This window comes from Bos mutus, chromosome 10, assembly GCF_027580195.1.
Source record: "Bos mutus isolate GX-2022 chromosome 10, NWIPB_WYAK_1.1, whole genome shotgun sequence".
Classification (NCBI taxonomy): domain Eukaryota; kingdom Metazoa; phylum Chordata; class Mammalia; order Artiodactyla; family Bovidae; genus Bos; species Bos mutus.
The window spans coordinates 32,523,853-32,541,020 of NC_091626.1; the positions used below are offsets into that span (position 1 = coordinate 32,523,853).

At 36.3% G+C, this 17,168-nt stretch overlaps 1 protein-coding gene across 6 annotated transcripts in view; it reads right to left on the reverse strand.

The window, feature by feature from the left end:
- The window catches only part of SYNE2 (spectrin repeat containing nuclear envelope protein 2), a 239,426-nt gene that overhangs the window by 152,235 nt on the left and 70,023 nt on the right, over positions 1-17,168 (reverse strand). For all 6 annotated transcript variants that reach the window (XM_070377739.1, XM_070377742.1, XM_070377741.1 and 3 more), the window contains exons 40-45: positions 8,765-8,920; positions 7,642-7,907; positions 4,893-6,996; positions 2,808-3,130; positions 1,524-1,668; positions 7-225 (exon numbers count right to left, since the gene is read on the reverse strand). In XM_070377739.1, coding sequence (XP_070233840.1) covers positions 7-225; positions 1,524-1,668; positions 2,808-3,130; positions 4,893-6,996; positions 7,642-7,907; positions 8,765-8,920 — 3,213 coding nt within the window. The remainder of the gene's footprint in view (positions 1-6; positions 226-1,523; positions 1,669-2,807; positions 3,131-4,892; positions 6,997-7,641; positions 7,908-8,764; positions 8,921-17,168) is intronic.

Consider the following 17,168-nt stretch of genomic DNA (forward strand, 5'->3'; position numbering starts at 1 on the left):
ACTTACTTCTTCATGGACAAATTTCCACTCCTGCTTCAGTTCTTCACACCACATCTCCCACTCTTTAGCAGCTTCCAGCAAACTCAGCCATCTCTCCCACAGAGCCGATGTGCTTCTGAGCAAACAGAGGCTGTCACTGTCCGTGCACGTGGCTCTCAAGTGTCTGAGGACCTGTCGTTGTTTCAGCAGTTCTTCCTTGGCTGACATAAGATTTGACATCAAGGCCTTAAGAGAGAAAAGAAAAGGAGAAATAGAATTTTTCTGAATTCAGAACTATTCTGAAAGTTATAAACTATTTTAATCTTGAATAATTAATGCTTTTAAATCATCCATAAGTCAGATATGATCCATTTTTTATTCCTTTTCAAAGTCAATTTGAGACAGATGAGAAGTATCAATGTATTGTTATATAGCACATGAATTTAGAATTACAGGGACAAATAATGACCCTTAAATCACACATTTTCCAAGTAAACATGTGTCTTCCAAGGTAAATATTCCTAGAACTTCATTTTTAAAAAATTTTAATGTAAGCCTCATATTTTGTTGTTGTTCAGTCACTAAGTTGTGTCCAACTCTTTGCAACCCCGTGGACTTCAGCACGCCAGGCCTCCCTGTCCTTCACTATCTCCTGGAGTTTGCCCAAGTTCATGTTCTTGAGTTGGTGATGCTATTCCACCATCTCATCCTCTGCAGCCCTCTTCTCCTTTTGCCTTCAATCTTTCCCAGGATTAGGTGAGTCGGCTTTTCCCATCAGGTGGCCAAAGTATTGGAGCTTCAGCTTCAGTATTAGTCCTTCCAATGAGTATTCAGGGTTGATTTCCTTTAGGATGGACTGGTTTCATCTCTTTGCTGTACAAGTGACTTTCAAGAGTCTTCTCCAGCACCACAATTTGAAAGCATCAATTCTTCAGTGCTCAGCCTTCCTTATGGTCCAACTCGCACATCCATATATAGCTATTGGAAAGACCATAGCTTTGGCCCATATTTTACTAGATAGGTATTAATAATTTGTACAACACTTACTGCATCAACCACTAACACATTAGTTAAGGTTTTTTAGTTTTGTGGTAGATGATAAGCACAGATGATTTAAAATGTTCTCATCCAAATGCTTATAACACAATACTGCAACAGATAAAAAATGCAAAACTAAAATTGCTCAGTAATAGAGTATAAAAAGTAACCAGAATGTAGCACTTAAGATAGTTGCATTAAATGCTCTGTCATAGGCCCAGTGATCTCCAACAAAGTAACAAGCAAGGCAAAGCTTTCAAAAGAAAGATCAATAAGGACAGTATGCTACTGGGGAGAGGACTGTCCTGTGAATTCGACCGATTAACTCTCTCAGAACCAATTCTTCATTTTCCCCATGGCTTTTGGTTTAGGAATTTTCTTGAGTGTATGAATTAGGTTAAAGATTTCTGTGGGTCATAACAGAGCCACATCCCCCAATGCCTCCACTTGCTCTTTCTGCCAATTTTTTGCACACAGTCTTACTGAAGATTTGGAGTATCTGTTACCTTGCTCTGTTCCAAGCGCTCCAAAGCTTCTTTGTAAGATACTGGCAAGGGGCACATGGACTGCCCAAGAATGGTCTCCATCTGGCTGAGGTTAGTGCAAATTTTCTCATTTATATTCCTATAGCGTTTGTAATTGTCAAGACACCTAGTAAGGCACAGTTGGGGGAAAAAGTAATATTAAACTTTATTTAGTGCAATAAATTCTGAGCTTTCCAGAATGTATTCTGAACCCCTAATAAAAAACAGAATTTAATTCTCTTTTTGCTACTCAGTGTATTTCAACAAATACTTATTGACTTCTTCCCCCTCACCAGATCTGCATGAGACTTTTAATGCAAATATTAACAGGTAGATAAGACTGTTCCCCAAGCATTTAAACTTTGGAAAACTGTATTCTTGAACACTGCCAACAAGGTGTAAACTGGTACAATTCTTGTAGAAAGCTCCTTCGTCTTAAAACTGCTCATAACTTTTGATCAAGAAATATTCACAAAAGAGGCTCAAGTTCATTAGCAATAATAAAGATTCAAATTAAAACCACAAAGAAATATCATTTCTCAACCATCAGACTGGCAAAAATCAAACCTCACCCCATTAAGTATTGATAAGGATATGGGACCACTGGAATATTAATATGCTGCTGGCTTGAGTAGAAATAGATAAAATCATTTGGAATTAAAAATTTAAGATGTGTATAACTTTTGACCTGGTAATCACAATCCTAAGTATACACCCAACAGAAGCTCTTGAATTTGAAAACGTTCTTCCTAGAAAAAACTGCAACAATCCAAATATCTACCAATACCTGGGTGAGTGAATTTTACTACAGACAAAACATGAATGAACTTCAGAATCATAATTGTAAGTGTGAAAAAAAAATGAAGTCACAGAAGAGAATACATATGTGAAAATAGGATACAAATACATAGTAAAAATATTTTTTAAAGCAAAGGCATGGTCAATAAAGACAGGATAATGATTATTTCTGAGAGGAGAGGGAAGGAGTCCACAAAGGAACTAAAAAGTCATCGTGTTTACCTTTGAACCTTTCAGTACAAAGGTGTTTATCATTATTCTTTATACCACATGCAGATTTCTATAAACATTCCATTTTAAGTACTGGATGTTAAGAAAAAATTAAATAAATGCAACAGAATATTTGCTATAGTTTTCCTTAGACAGTGATTTTTATTTTCCATATTTTCCAAATTAGTTCTAATGTGTACATGTTAATTATAATCTATATTTGTTCTTAAAGCGTTACCTTTAGAAAGAAGTACCTACCTTTCTACTTCAGCTTCCTTTACTTTGGCTGCCTCCCTCAAGGCTGAGTTCTTAGAAACTAAGTCCTGTAAAGTGCACTCAAGTTGTCGTTTAGCTTCCAGGCTGGAGACAGTCCCCAAATTCTCGGTGAGGTCCTGGATGCCTGCTATTGTGGATTTCAGTTCCTCTTGTTTCTGGCGAGGCACCTCTACTGATTCTTTCGGATTATCAAGATCTACTCTATGCGACACAATGATGGTTTCCAGATCGGAGATGATCCCCATGGCCCTGGAGACTGCTTCATTATAGCGTGTCATATTTTCATAAGCATCATTCAAGACACTCTGGTGAATGGAAGATTAAATGCTGTGATGAAATTTTCAAATTTGGGGGATTTTTGTCATTTTTGAATGTCTGTGATACATTCATAATACATCTCTGGGTCATACAAGAGCAAGCATTTCACACTTTTAGTTTGATAATATTACACTGATATTTTAAAATGAATAGGCTTTTCTTTGCATAAAGAAAATTATTTTTAGAATTATTTCATATTTCAATTTCAAATATTTCATAAAGAAAATTAGATTTCTAAGAAATCCAATCTAAATTTAAAAATACACATCATGAATCACGTCTAATGATATATATTAATGCTCTAGAACTCTTGTATTAGACTATTAAATAAAACTACTGAATATATTTAGTGTATATAACCTCAAGCAATGTTTGTGGAAAAAAAAAAACTGGAACTAAATTAATGTCTCTGCCATTAACTTTAGTTTTGAGCACATCACTTAATGTCTCCAGATCTCTGTCTTCTTGCTGAAATAACAAATAGTTGAAATAAAGAACTTGAAAGGTCCCTTCCATTCCATCTCTAAGCATAACAGTTTGAGGATTTATGTACAGTGTTTCTGGAAACCATATTAAAATCAAATGGAGAAATTAAGTATCAATTTAAAGAACATATTAGCGTTCATATGACTTCATATTTCTATAGTATTTATACCTAGCAAAATAGTTCAAATACATTATCTAATAACTCTTTGAATTAAAGAAGGGAGTTAACTTCCCCATTCTATAAATTTAGTGTGACAATTCAGAAAACACAGTGAAAGGAGTTACGTTAAGCACAGTGTGTTTAACTGATGCCTAAGATATCTACCCTTTTACTACAGGAAAGGAGGGAGTTTGTTACAGTCGCTCTTCAACAGGCATCAGAAAACTTTTCCTGTAAAAGGTCAGACTAAATATTTCAGGTTTTGCAAGACATACAGACTGTCACAACTACTCAGCCCAGATGTTGTAGCAGGTGAGCAGCCATAACAAGCCATAAAGTGAATGGGCATGGCTGTGTTCCAGTAAGATTTTACTTGTAAAATCAGATGCTGTAGGCAGATTGACCAATGAGCCTTAATTTGATGACCACTTTCTAAAAGGAGACAGATCTCAACATGAATCCTGGTTCTGTTACTACTGAAAGATCTTGAGAAAATGGTAGTTTCTAAACTTCAATTTCCTTGTTTTAAAATGAGGCTAATATTAGCACCCACCTCACAGAGTTGCTGTGAGGATGAAAGTGTTCAGCATACCTCCTAGACACTGTAAGTGCTAAAGAAATGTGGAGTTATTGTTTTGTGTTCTTTACACCATATTTATTCCACTACATTCTGTTATCTCTAAAAAAACCCAAACAAACCAAAACCCAAACTTTTTGGTTCTGAGCCCAACAGATTCTACAAGGCATATAGAACTAACAGTGTCAAACATCTTTTTCCACTACAAGCACTACATTTTGATGTGGAATGCGTTGGGGCTATAAACTGGCCCTTTGAAGTTCTTTAAAATGACTATTCTCCTGTGTAGAATGTTCTTATAGAACCTGTAACTTCCGTTTTTAAATGTGTTTATTTTTAATTGAAGGATAATTGTTCTACAGTATTGTGTTGGTTTCTATCAAACATCAACGTGGGTCAGCCATAAGAACCTGTTACTTCTTGAGAAATGTAGATATTAACTAGAGTAAAACATAAAATCGGGTTTTTATGTTTTAAAAACATGAAAATAAAACAAATACATTAACTGCCTAATTAAAAAACTTACAGTGCGGGAATCAATGCTTGCATTAAGCTGCATGTAAAGATCTTCAATGTCATTTAATTTTGCTTCCACATCACTAGCTTCAGAAGAATTTTCCTCACTTTGCTTCTCAATGACAGTCACAGCTTTAATGCTATCCATTTCTGCCTGAACTTTTTCCTGAAACACTTCACAATTATCTTTTTCATTTTGAATATATTCAATTTGCAAATTTATAAGCAATGGCTGTTGTAACTGAGATTTTATCTGATTTAAAACATGTAAAGAATTTTCTAGTTTGTCCTTAAAATCCTTTTCATCCATTTCTTTCAGTTGGGATTGCAGGGCCATTTTTTGTTGGAGAACCTGGCGCAACTTATTATGTTCTTCTGCATACAGCTTTAGTTGTTGTATTTCTCTCTCTTTGAATAAGTCATCAAAGTCTTTATTTTCACTTAATTTCTTGATAATCTCATGATACAAGCTCATGGCTTTCCCAATTCTCTGATTCAAAACTTGAGCATTGAGCAGACTGCTTTCTGGTGGAGTGTTAGGCATTGTTAGTACTGGTTCAGCCCTTTTCTTAATTTGTAAATCCAAAGCCTTCAGTTTAGCTAGTGATGCTTGATATTTGTCGTATTCTGCCACAAACGTATTCAACTGCTTAATTTTTTCTTCAAGTTCTCGTTCTTTTTCAAGTACTTGGGTTTGTATTTGATCAAGTTGGGTCCAATCCCAGTTTAGTTCTATACAGTCAAACACTTCTTTGAGTTTCAGTACTTGTAGGATACCAGATTGAATGCCAGTGATTTGGTTTTTAAGATGATACAACTCCTCTTTAACATCTGGATTTACTTCTGGATTCAGTAGAAGTTCATTGTGCTGTATATGGTCAAACTCCTTCTGAAGTGCAGATATTTTTTCATGAAATTCTCTGTAAAAATTTATCTTGTGTTCTACTTCATTACACTTATTTTGAATGAATCTTTGAGTTCTGTTGGCTCTAGTCTTAAGATTTTTCAATCGATCATCTAGAAATAATCTTTCAAATACACTTAGATCCTTAGAGATGTTTGTTTGTTCCTGAAGATGTGTCGAGATTACACTCTTAATTTCTTGCAATTCCTTCTGAGAAGTGGTCAAAGCAACATACAGTTGTTCTAGTTCAGCTTCTGTGGAGGTTGTATCTGTCTTGGGGATTATCAGTGTTTCATTTCCTTGAAGTGAAAGTTGAACCTTCCCTATTATGGCAACAAATTTGCTTCTTTCTTCCAATTTAAGTTCTAATTGCTGTGATCTTTGGGTTGATTTTAAAACCAGCATTTGGTATTGATTCTGTAAGTCCTGAAGGAGGTTATTTAAATCATTGCTCTCATATGCTGTGAAGTTAGGAATATTATCTTTGACCTCTTCAACCAAGGACTCCACAACCTGCTGCTTAGCTAGAATGCCATCGTGCACCACCTTGCATTTTCTGATCTGTGAAAGAACATCATCTGGGAGAAGGGAAATGGGAGGAGTGAGTTCCCCTAACAGATTCTGGACCCATAAGATAGCCTCTTTTATTTTGTATCTGGTTTCACACTTCTTGATCTGATTTTCCACCTCCATGTTTAATGGTTCCAATGCTTCCAATTGCTTCTGCAAATTACTTATTGCATCTTCTAAAATCTTTCTTTCTTTTTCTCCCCAAATCCTCTTCATCTGAAGTTCAGCTCGCCCCTTGAGCATAGAAAACCTATGCTTTATAGTATGGAGTTCAGTGGCCAAAGCAACCATGCTTAGATTCCCTTCCTGGGCTTCTGGAGAGTTCAGCCTTAACTGCAGATGCTGCTGCTGCTGCTGCAGGGAAGTTTCAAGGTCTTGAATCTTACTCATGAGAAACATAAACTCTTCGTGTCCCACTGATTGTTGAGAATACTTCTTCTGAACCAGTTGTTTCATTTGCTCCCAACCATGCTCAAGTAGCCTGATCTGGCTTTCCAATAGCTTCTTATCCATGTCAGTCAGACAGTTTGATAAATTTTCCCATTCGATTTTCATCTTGCTTAAAGAATCTTTCTCTTTTTCTATTGATGCCAGAAAATTTTTAATTTTGTCCATATAGGTTGTACTGTCCAGGAGTCCCCTAGCAAAAGAAGAAAAAGTGAAGCTTATTAATATTTACTACCTCAACATGAAGTTAGCTGTCATTAAAAGAAATTAATTCTGCTCTGAATTCATGAAAGAGAAGATTAGATTGTCTGTAAGAACACTCTTTCCTTAAAACAAAAATCAGAATCTTGTTTACTGTGGCTCTCAATTAATGTGTGACAATGTAGAAAGCTCATCTATAAAATGAGTATCATAAAAACGGAGAACCACAGGAACAATGGTTCTGTGAAGGGAACAATGTACGCAAAAGTCCTCTATAATCTGCAAAGTATTTGTGCAAAGTTAGGACTAAGAAAAATGACAATATCCAACTCCTTTGTTATTATCTTACCAACAATAACGACACTGATCAAGAAGGCATAACCATCAGGCTAAACTTTTTTTTTTTAAGGAGAAGCTATATTTAATACACATACCCAGAATATACAAATCTTTCTTTAAAATAAGAAAACCATTAAAGAATTTTCTTTAATGGTTTCCATATGAAATTAATTTCTATACTGTAGTATTAAAATCATAATATTCTTTAACAATATAAGCTCTTAACACCCTGGGCCTGTCCAAAGAAGTAAAGCCTATGTTCAAATAAAGAATGCACGTCCTAAATTCTTATACTTACACTTTCAGACTTTCCTTTTCTGTCAACGAGGCTTTCATGGAGGATTCACCTGCCATGAGATGTCCCTGAAAATCTTCAAGGAGACAGTATTGACTTTCTTTCTTTTTCTTCAAAGTAATAAGTGCCTGAAGCAGATTATCCAAGTGCTGCACTGAATAACTTTCATCGTGGAGAACCAAGGCACTTGATTCTGTTTTGTTGAGATATTCACTTTGTTCTAGAGGTTCAATGGCTGCTTTCTTTCCTTCCAACTGGGTACATAATTCCTGAAAACAAGTAAAGGAAATCAATAAATATGCACTTACTAATTCACTGATTAATTAATTCACTTATTTTCCCCCTTGCTCTTTCCTTCCAGTAATACATTCCATTCCAAGAATATTTTTAAATATTTCATTTGCACCCAGAGAAACGAAGGTCCTGACATTTAAAAGATCTCCCCCCCGACTGGAGTCATGTTAAAATCTAAACTAACATTCACCATTGGTCTAACATCTAATAGCAATCTGGTTACCCTATTGTGTTCAAAGGTTCTACAAGGTCTAAAGAAGATTTATCTTGCTTTTATTATTTACATGCATCATCTCTTTTTCCTCTTTTAGACACACGTTTACTATTACGTAAACTTGGCTAAAATTGTAAGGATCATTTTTCAAAACATGATCATCTACTGGATTTTTGGATGCTTTTCCATGGCTATAAGTACATAAATACATAAACACAGTTATGCAAACACAGCTATAAAAATGAAGAAGGAGTACCCCATAATATTGATCATTAAGACAAACAAAAGGAATTTGTCAAATGCAGGAAAATAGATATGACTAAAAAAAGGAATAATGACAAGCCAGAATCTCCAAATTTTATCACTGAATAAGTAAGTTTTTAGGAACTTTTTGGAAGAGAAAGACTAATGTTCATTAAACTCTTACACTTTTTAAATGGAAAGATTTATACAACTTACTGATTAGTACATAATTATATAGTTACCAAATTGATCATCAGGCAAAGGTTAAATAAGATTTTTCATTCTGTGCAAGCAAGTTTTTGGTAATTAAAATATATTGTATTGCACTAGATAAATGATGCAATCATGTTGTCAGTGTTTTTCTTGTTTCCATACCTCTATCTCCTTTAATTGTTCATTTCTTAACATAACATCTAATTCTAAAGGTTGATTTTGCAGCTCATTGACTTTCTGCTCATCTTCAGTGTTTTTCATGCTTTCTTGAACATCAAGAGAAAGTTGTCTTGACAAAATCATTTCCAAAGCTGAATTCTGAAAACATAAAAAGATTAATTGCTAAATAGACTAACTTCCAAATGAATAATTTTTATTTTTCTTGGTGAAAAAATTCCAGTTTCTTCTATTTACTCACATTAAAGACTTTTCAAAAGTATATTTTTGCCACGACCAAAGTGGATTTTTCCATGCAATATTTAATGACAATATTTAGTATCTTCCATGCAATATTTAATACCAAGAAAAATGAAACTTTTTTTTACAAGATAGTATAGGATCTAGCATTTCTCAATTATATACTGAGGAATAGCTACAGTCTTAAAGAAAGAAACAGATATGAAAAAAACAAAAGTTCCAAAGTGCATACTTAGTATTCACCATGATGCAGAGGGCTAGTTTAGTAAATAGGCATTCAATGGTAACAACTGGTAGTTAAAAAGAGTAAGTGGAGAGATGAAAGAAATGCCAAAATTTCATGCATTAAAAATGTCATGCCGTAAACCAAGTAACAGTAAGAATACCAATTCTGGGTATGGCAGAACAGGTTATATAGAGGGTAATTTGATCTTTTCTAAAAGCTCTAAGAACTCGAGGTTCTCAATAGGATATACAGAGATGGCATTTCAACTCATTTATTTATTTTTTCAACAAACATTTGTTGAGCACTTATATATACCAGGTTCCACAGCAGTAATTTTAAAACATTTCACATTATTTTGCTAAGGTAGTAGATTTCATTTTCAGGTTACTTTATAAGTGAAATATCATTCAAATTTGCCATATACTTTCATGTCAGTAAACATCCAGTCTGTACCAAGTCTGTGAATAAAATATATCCACATCTCCAAACATGGCAGAAATTATTTAAAAAATTGTCTTAAAAATACAGCCTAGATAGTAATGTTACGATGTTAACAATGGGAAAAACTGGGTAAGAGATAAATGAGAACTATCTGTACTATCTTTGCAAGTTTTCTGTCAATGTGAAACTATTATAAAATCAGGGTTTACTTAAATAAAACAGATACTGTCTGGAGCTTCACCAATACTGATTGGTAAGAAAATTCAGTTGACCAGTGTTACTGGTTTTGAAGTATCTGCTTGGCAGTTAGCACAGGACACTTCTTCTAAAAGGCTGTAAATAAGTGGGATGATTTTGCCAATTTCCTCCATTTCTAACAATTTATTCATGAGAACTATGGTTAATCCCCATGGAAGGTAGGATCTCTGCATGGGATGGGGGACAGGGAGGGAGATCCAGGAAGACTGTGAGAAGAGGGGGCGTTGGTGCCACATCACAGATTTCTGCACCATAAACTGAAGTCCTGTGAGGGCGAAGCCTGTCTCTTTGTCACCTGATGGCTACTGTTACTTAGTACCCCAACAAATCCACCTGCAGGGCAAGAGCTCCTGAGCTAAAGACATAGACACTAAACCCAGGAAATCTTCACTCCTTATCAATAATTTATTAGGAATTCAGAGCCCTGGTCTCTCTTACCTGATGGACCAGTCACTGGACTAGCCACATTTATAGCTTGCTATTTGTACTCAGCCTTCAGTGGTCAGAGAGAGCATCCTAAAAAGCCTGAAATCACCCCAAAACACCATTTGTTTACCAAATCCAAAAGCCATGTTTCCACTTTGGCAGAAAATCCAACAGAATCCCTCAAAGGAACATTTTAAATTTAAAAAGTAACATTCCTTTGTGCACACCCCAGAATTAGAACACAGACACCTGCCCTGATTGGCTCCTGGAAAGATTCTTTTGTAACCAGTCATCTTTTGCTCCTCATCTTTAGCTCTATTCTGATTTTCCAGACTCACTTGAAACATCTTATTTTAAACAATAAACAATAAGATGTTTCAAATATAATGCATTATATTTGAATATATAATATATATAATTATTATATATATTATATATATAATGTATTCTTTTAATGTATTAAAAAGAATACAATATCATGGTTACTCATTACCCATGACAAGGATATAACTGATATAATTTTCCATATTAAAAATACAATTTAAAGTCCAGTCCTCACTTCTTTTTCATCTATTCTTCCCTAGACCTAACCACTATTCTAAATCCACATACACTTGTCTTTATACTTTGACTACATATGTTAATATTCATATAGTATTATTTTATGTATTTTTAACTCATAAAATTGGAATCACATATATATTATTTTATAACTTATTTTCTTCATTCAGCAATATGATTTGAGGTTTATCATGGTGTCAGATATCATTGTGCCAGATAGCATATTAGCATATTAAACCTCAATTAACAGCCCATGTAACACACTTGATAAAATTGGGGGATAGACCGCCAAACATCAAGCTGGGTAGAGACGAGACTGGTTCTAATCCCAACTCTTCTAGAATGAGAATTTGGCTGATTAACACCTTCTGATGTCAATTCCCTAACCCGAAACACAGAGTTAGGATAGAAATTTTCTAAGGTTCCTCAGCCTAATATTTTAAGACTTTGAAGAATGTCCTCAAATGCATGTTGCTCCTAGATGTTAATACCATTTATACCATGTAAGTCACTCCTGTACAGAAATAAATTTTGGATTGAGAATAATACCTCTAGAGCAACAACCAAGATTTGCATAGTGGCCAGAAAGCAAAGTAATATACTTGGAAGACAGAGTTGACACACGACCTAACTACATGTTCCAAGACAAAAATTTTTCTACTGACTTACTAGGATAACCAACACCAGAAATAAACATCATTTACCCCAGGAATGAACTCTCTTTCTTCCTCTTCATTCTAGTACTGACTTCCCTGAGTTTCTGGTCACTCAGCTACAGCTGGATGCCTTGCATGTTTTATGTCTATGATCATCCATGTTCATTTAAATACGGAAATTATAAACACTCAGAAAATGTTAAAAAGAACAAAAAATGATTCAGACATACTGACTGACAATTATACCCAATAACAAAGACATTCAAAAAGCAATCATAGAAAAAAGGTGTTTTGTTTTTTTTAGGCATATTTATGCCATGAAGGTTGACATTTGGGAAGGAAGGGACAAGAAAGATCATTCAATATGGGTTAGGCTATAATGCTGCTTTATGAGTTTTTAGAAAAATAATAAGAGAAGAATGTATCAGTTACCCTGTGTTTCCTTTTTATCATTTCCTTTTATGACATGTAGAATCCTGAGAGATTACTCAGACCTCACTTTTTATCATATCCTAATTTGTAACCCCACTTAAGTTATATAGGAAGGGGGAGATGGAAGGTAGTTTTGTATTTTCATATTTAAAAAATTTTAGAAATTCACCTCTGTAAAAATATACAGTATGATCTTGGATCATAAGCACCTACACCCTTCAGACTGCATTTTGTAATTTCTTGTGCCTCTAAGCCTGCCTTAACATTTTTGATATTAAAGAAAAAGTCAGCCAAAGGTCTGATTCTAAAATATCCCTTGAGTGAGTGAGTGAGTGAAAGTCAGTCAGTCATGCCTGACTCTTTGCAGGCTCATGGACTATACAGTCCATGGAATTCTCCAAGCCAGAATACTGGATTGGGTAGTCTTTCCCTTCTCCAGGGAATCTTCCCAATCCAGGGATCGAACCCAGTCTCCCACATTGCAGGCAGATTCTTTACCAGCTGAGCCACAGGGAAGCCTAAGAATACTGGAGTATGTAGCCTGTCCCTTCTCCAGCAGATCTTCCGGATCCAGGAATTGAACCGGTGTCTCTTGTATTACAGGCAGATTCTTTACCAACTGAGCTATAAGGAAGCCCACGTGTCTTCACTGGGGCTAAGTAAGAAAGTATTACAAAATTCAGATTTGTTGTTCTGTCACTAAGCTGTGTCCAGCTCTTTGCGACCCCATGGACTACACCACATCAGGCTCCTCTGTTTTCCACTATCTCCTGGAGTTTGCTCAAATTCATGTCCACTGACTCGGTGATGTTATCTAACCATCTCATCCTCTGTCACCCCCTTTTTCTTTTGCATTCAGTCTTTCCCAATATCAGGGTCTTTCCCAAAGAACTGGCTCTTCACATCAGGTGGCCAAAGGTTCCAATAAATTTTTTTTTTTTTATAAAAAAAGAGGTGTTACATATACACAATGGAATATTCAGTTCAGTTGCTCAGTTGTGTCCGATTCTTTGCGACCCCATGGACTGAAGCATGCCAGGCCTCCCTGTCCATCATCAACTCCTGGAGCTTGCTCAAACTCATGTCCATCTAGTCAGTGATGCTATCCAACCATCTCATCTTCTGTCATCCCCTTCTCCTCCTGCCTTCAATCTTTCCCAGCATCAGAGTCTTTTCCAATGAGTCAGTTATTCACATCAGGTGGCCAAAGTATTGGAGCTTCAGATTCAGTCTCAATCCTTCTAATGAATATTCAGGACTGATTTCCTTTAGGATTGACTGGTTTGATCTCTGTGCTGTCCAAGGGACTCTCAAGAGTCTTCTCCAACAACACAATTCAAAAGCATCAATTCTTCAGCACTCAGCTTTCTTTGTGGTCCAATTCTCACATCCATACATGACTGCTGGAAAAACCATAGCTTTGACTTGACAGATCTTTGTCAGCAAAGTAATGTCTCTGCTTTTTAATATGCTGCCTAGGTTGGTCATAGCTTTTCTTCCAAGGAGCAACCATCTTTTAATTTACCCAACCATTAAAAAGAATGAAACTAGAACACTTTCTAACACCATACACAAAAATAAACTCAAAATGGATTAAAGATCTAAACATAAGACCAGAGACTATAAAACTCCTAGAGGAAAACACAGGCAAAACACCCTCTGACATAATCTGATTATGCAGGATCCTCTATGACCCACCTCCCAGAGTAATGGAAATAAAAGCAAAAATAAACATATGGGACCTAACTAAAAAGCTTTTGCACAACGAAGGAACTATAAGCAAGGTGAAAACACAGCCTTCAGAGTGCGAGAAAATAAGAGCAAACGAAGCAACTGACAAAGAATTAATCTCAAAAAATACAAGCAATTCCTGTAGCTCAAGTCCAGAAAAATAAACGACCCAATCAAAAAATCGGCCAAAGAACTAAACATTTCTCCAAAGAAGACATACAGATGGCTAACAAACACATGAAAAGATGCTCAACATCATTCATTACCAGAGAAATGCAAATCAAAACCACAATGAGGTACCATCTCACGCCAGTCAGAATGGCTGCTATCCGAAAGTCTACAAACAGTAAGTGCTGGAAAGGGTGTGGAGAAAAGGGAACCCTCTTGCACTGTTGGTGGGAATGCAAACTAGTACAGCCATTATGGAGAACAGTGTGGAGATTCCTTAAAAAACTGGAAACAGAACTGCCATATGACCCAGCAATCCCACTCCTGGGCATACACACCAAGGAAACCAGCATTGAAAGAGACACATGTACCCCAATGTTCATCACAGCACTGTTTATAATAGCCAGGACATGGAAGCAACCTAGATGTCCATTGGCAGACGAACAGATAAGAAAGCTGTGGTACATATACACAATGGAATATTACTCAGCCATTAAAAAGAATACATTTGAATCTGTTTTAATGAGGTAGATGAAATTGGAGCCTATTATACAGAGTAAAGTAAGTTAGAAAGAAAAACACCAATACAGTATCAGATCAGATCAGATCAGTCACTCAGTCGTGTCCAATTCTTTGCGACCCCATGAATCGCAGCACGCCAGGCCTCCCCGTCCATCACCAACTCCTGGAGTTCACTGAGACTCACGTCCATCGAGTCAGTGATGCCATCCATCCATCTCATCCTCTGTTGTCCCCTTCTCCTCTTGCCCCCAATCCCTCCCAGCATCAGAGTCTTTTCCAATGAGTCAACTCTTCGCATGAGATGGCCAAAGTACTCAGCTTTAGCATCATTCCTTCCAAAGAAATCCCAGGGCTGATCTCCTTCAGAATGGACTGGTTGGATCTCCTTACAGTATACTAATGCATATATATGGAATTTAGAAAGATGGTAACGATAACCTTGTATGCGAGACAGCAAAAAAGACACAGATGTAAAGAACAGTCTTTCAGACTCTGTGGGAGAGGACAAGGGTGAGATGATTTGAGAGAATAGTATTGAAACATGTATATTATCATATGTGAAACAGATCGCCAGTTCAGGTTCGATGCATGAGACAAGGTGCTCAGGGTTGGTGCACTGGGATGACCGTGAGGGATGGGATGGGGAGGGAGATGGGAGGGAGGGTCAGGATGGGGAACACATGTACACTCATGGCTGATTCATGTCAATATATGGCAAAAACCACTACAATATTGTAATTAGCCTCCAATTAAAATACATTTTAAAAAAAGAATGAAATAATGCTATTTGCAGCATCATAGACATTCTTGGAGACTGTCATACTAAATAAAGTAACTAGACAGAGAAAGATAAAACCATATATCATTTATATGTGGACTCTAAGATAAAATGAAACAAATGAATTTATCTACAGAACAGAAGTAGACTCACTGACGTAGAGAATGAACTTATGGTTACCAGGTGGACAGGACGGAGGGTGGGGATAGACTGGGAGTTTGGGATTGACATGTACACACTGCTATATTTGAAATAAAATGCCTTTCCATATTAAAAAAAAAAGAAAAAAGATTCATGTTACAATAGAGGGGAAAAAAGGTGTTAAAAATGTTACTAGAAACTAAAACTATCTTCCTCTAGTACAGGCTTATGAAAATTATTTGAAGACTTAAGTCCCTTCATCTGCTTTTAAAAAGGAAAAAGCATTCTAATGAAGTAGCATGAATTATCATTAGCTCATCATTCAAGAATGAGTAAAAGCTTAATAAACAAAAATTTCTATTATTGGGTTGTGATCTTTAGTTTTCAATATACTCTACTGAATTCGGGTAGTTCACAGCCAACATGGGTCTGAGAAGCTAAACTTAGAGTTATTAAGCAAATCCACTTATCAATGTCACGTATTAGGATAGAAAAGTACTCAAGTATTTTACCTTTTTTACTTTTTACAGTTCTTTAAATACCATTAAGAAAGTTCCTTTTACAGATACAACTTCAAGAGTCTCATCACAGGGCCCTAAGCATTTAAGACATACTTTGTTAGCTCGATCCAACAAGTGGGACTTCATGTCAGAGACATGTTCCATTGGCATTTTACCTTGTTTCTCATTTTAGGAAACCCTATCTGGCTCCTCTAGTCCTCCATGCACTTCTTCTCTCTTTTTTTGGCTGCACTGGGACTTTGTTGCTGCACGTGGGATTTCTCTAGTTGTGGAAGCAGGGGTGGTTCCTCTCTTCTTGTGCTGGGTGAGCTTCTCATTGCAGAGGCTTCTCTTATTGCAGAGCAGAGGCTCTAGGGCATGTGGGCTTCAATAGCTGCAGCTCTTGGGCTCAGTAGTTGGAGCTCGCCAGCTCTAGAGCACCGGCTCAGTAGTTGTGCTGCATGGGCTTAGTTGCCCCAAGGTATGTGAAATCTTCCCAGACTAGGGGTTGAAACCATGCTCCCCTGCACTGGCAGGTGGATTCTTAACCACTAGACCAGCACAGGGAAGTCCCTCCATGTATTTCTGCTCTTGGAAGACAACAGAAGTGCAGATTCTCTTCATCCCCGTGTATCACATATTCCATAAAATGCTGACAATTAAAGGGCTAACTTTCGCTGTTGTCCCAATGGACCCTGGACTGCGAGAGGCTGCCAAACAAGGAGACTCTTTCAAGTGGAGTTTATTGGAAGGCTCTTTGTGCCTTTTCCATTTCAGTCTCTCACCTATGAGAAACCACTTTAAAAGCCACAGGGAAATATACCCATTTGGATGTTTAGAAAGAAAACAGAACGATATTCTTCTTTCTTCTCCCCAGGAAGATCAGAAGTCTGAATGTCATTATTCTCACACTAACTGACCTGACAACAGTTAAAAATACATTTGCAGTATAGGGTTAACGTAAGAAGATAAAGAAAGGCAGCTATCCTTCCATACAGTCTCTGATTTCACTATGAAATCAACAACAACAAAAAAGACCCACCAAAATAGAGCCGTTAGATTTTTTTTTCTTTAGAAAATGGGTAAAGTGCATTTTCTTTTGCCTTCTCTAATTTGCTTTTGAGCTCTTGACCCAAGAAATTGTATCTGATTACATATCAGAGAGAATAATAAACCTAAATTGATGACTGACATTTCTAACAGATGAACAGTAATATTTCACTGCTGAAATCCTGGACAGTTTTCTAAGGGCTCTTTTTACAAGTGAGCATCATAAATAGCCAGCACATTGAGGGTTTAATTATGAAAT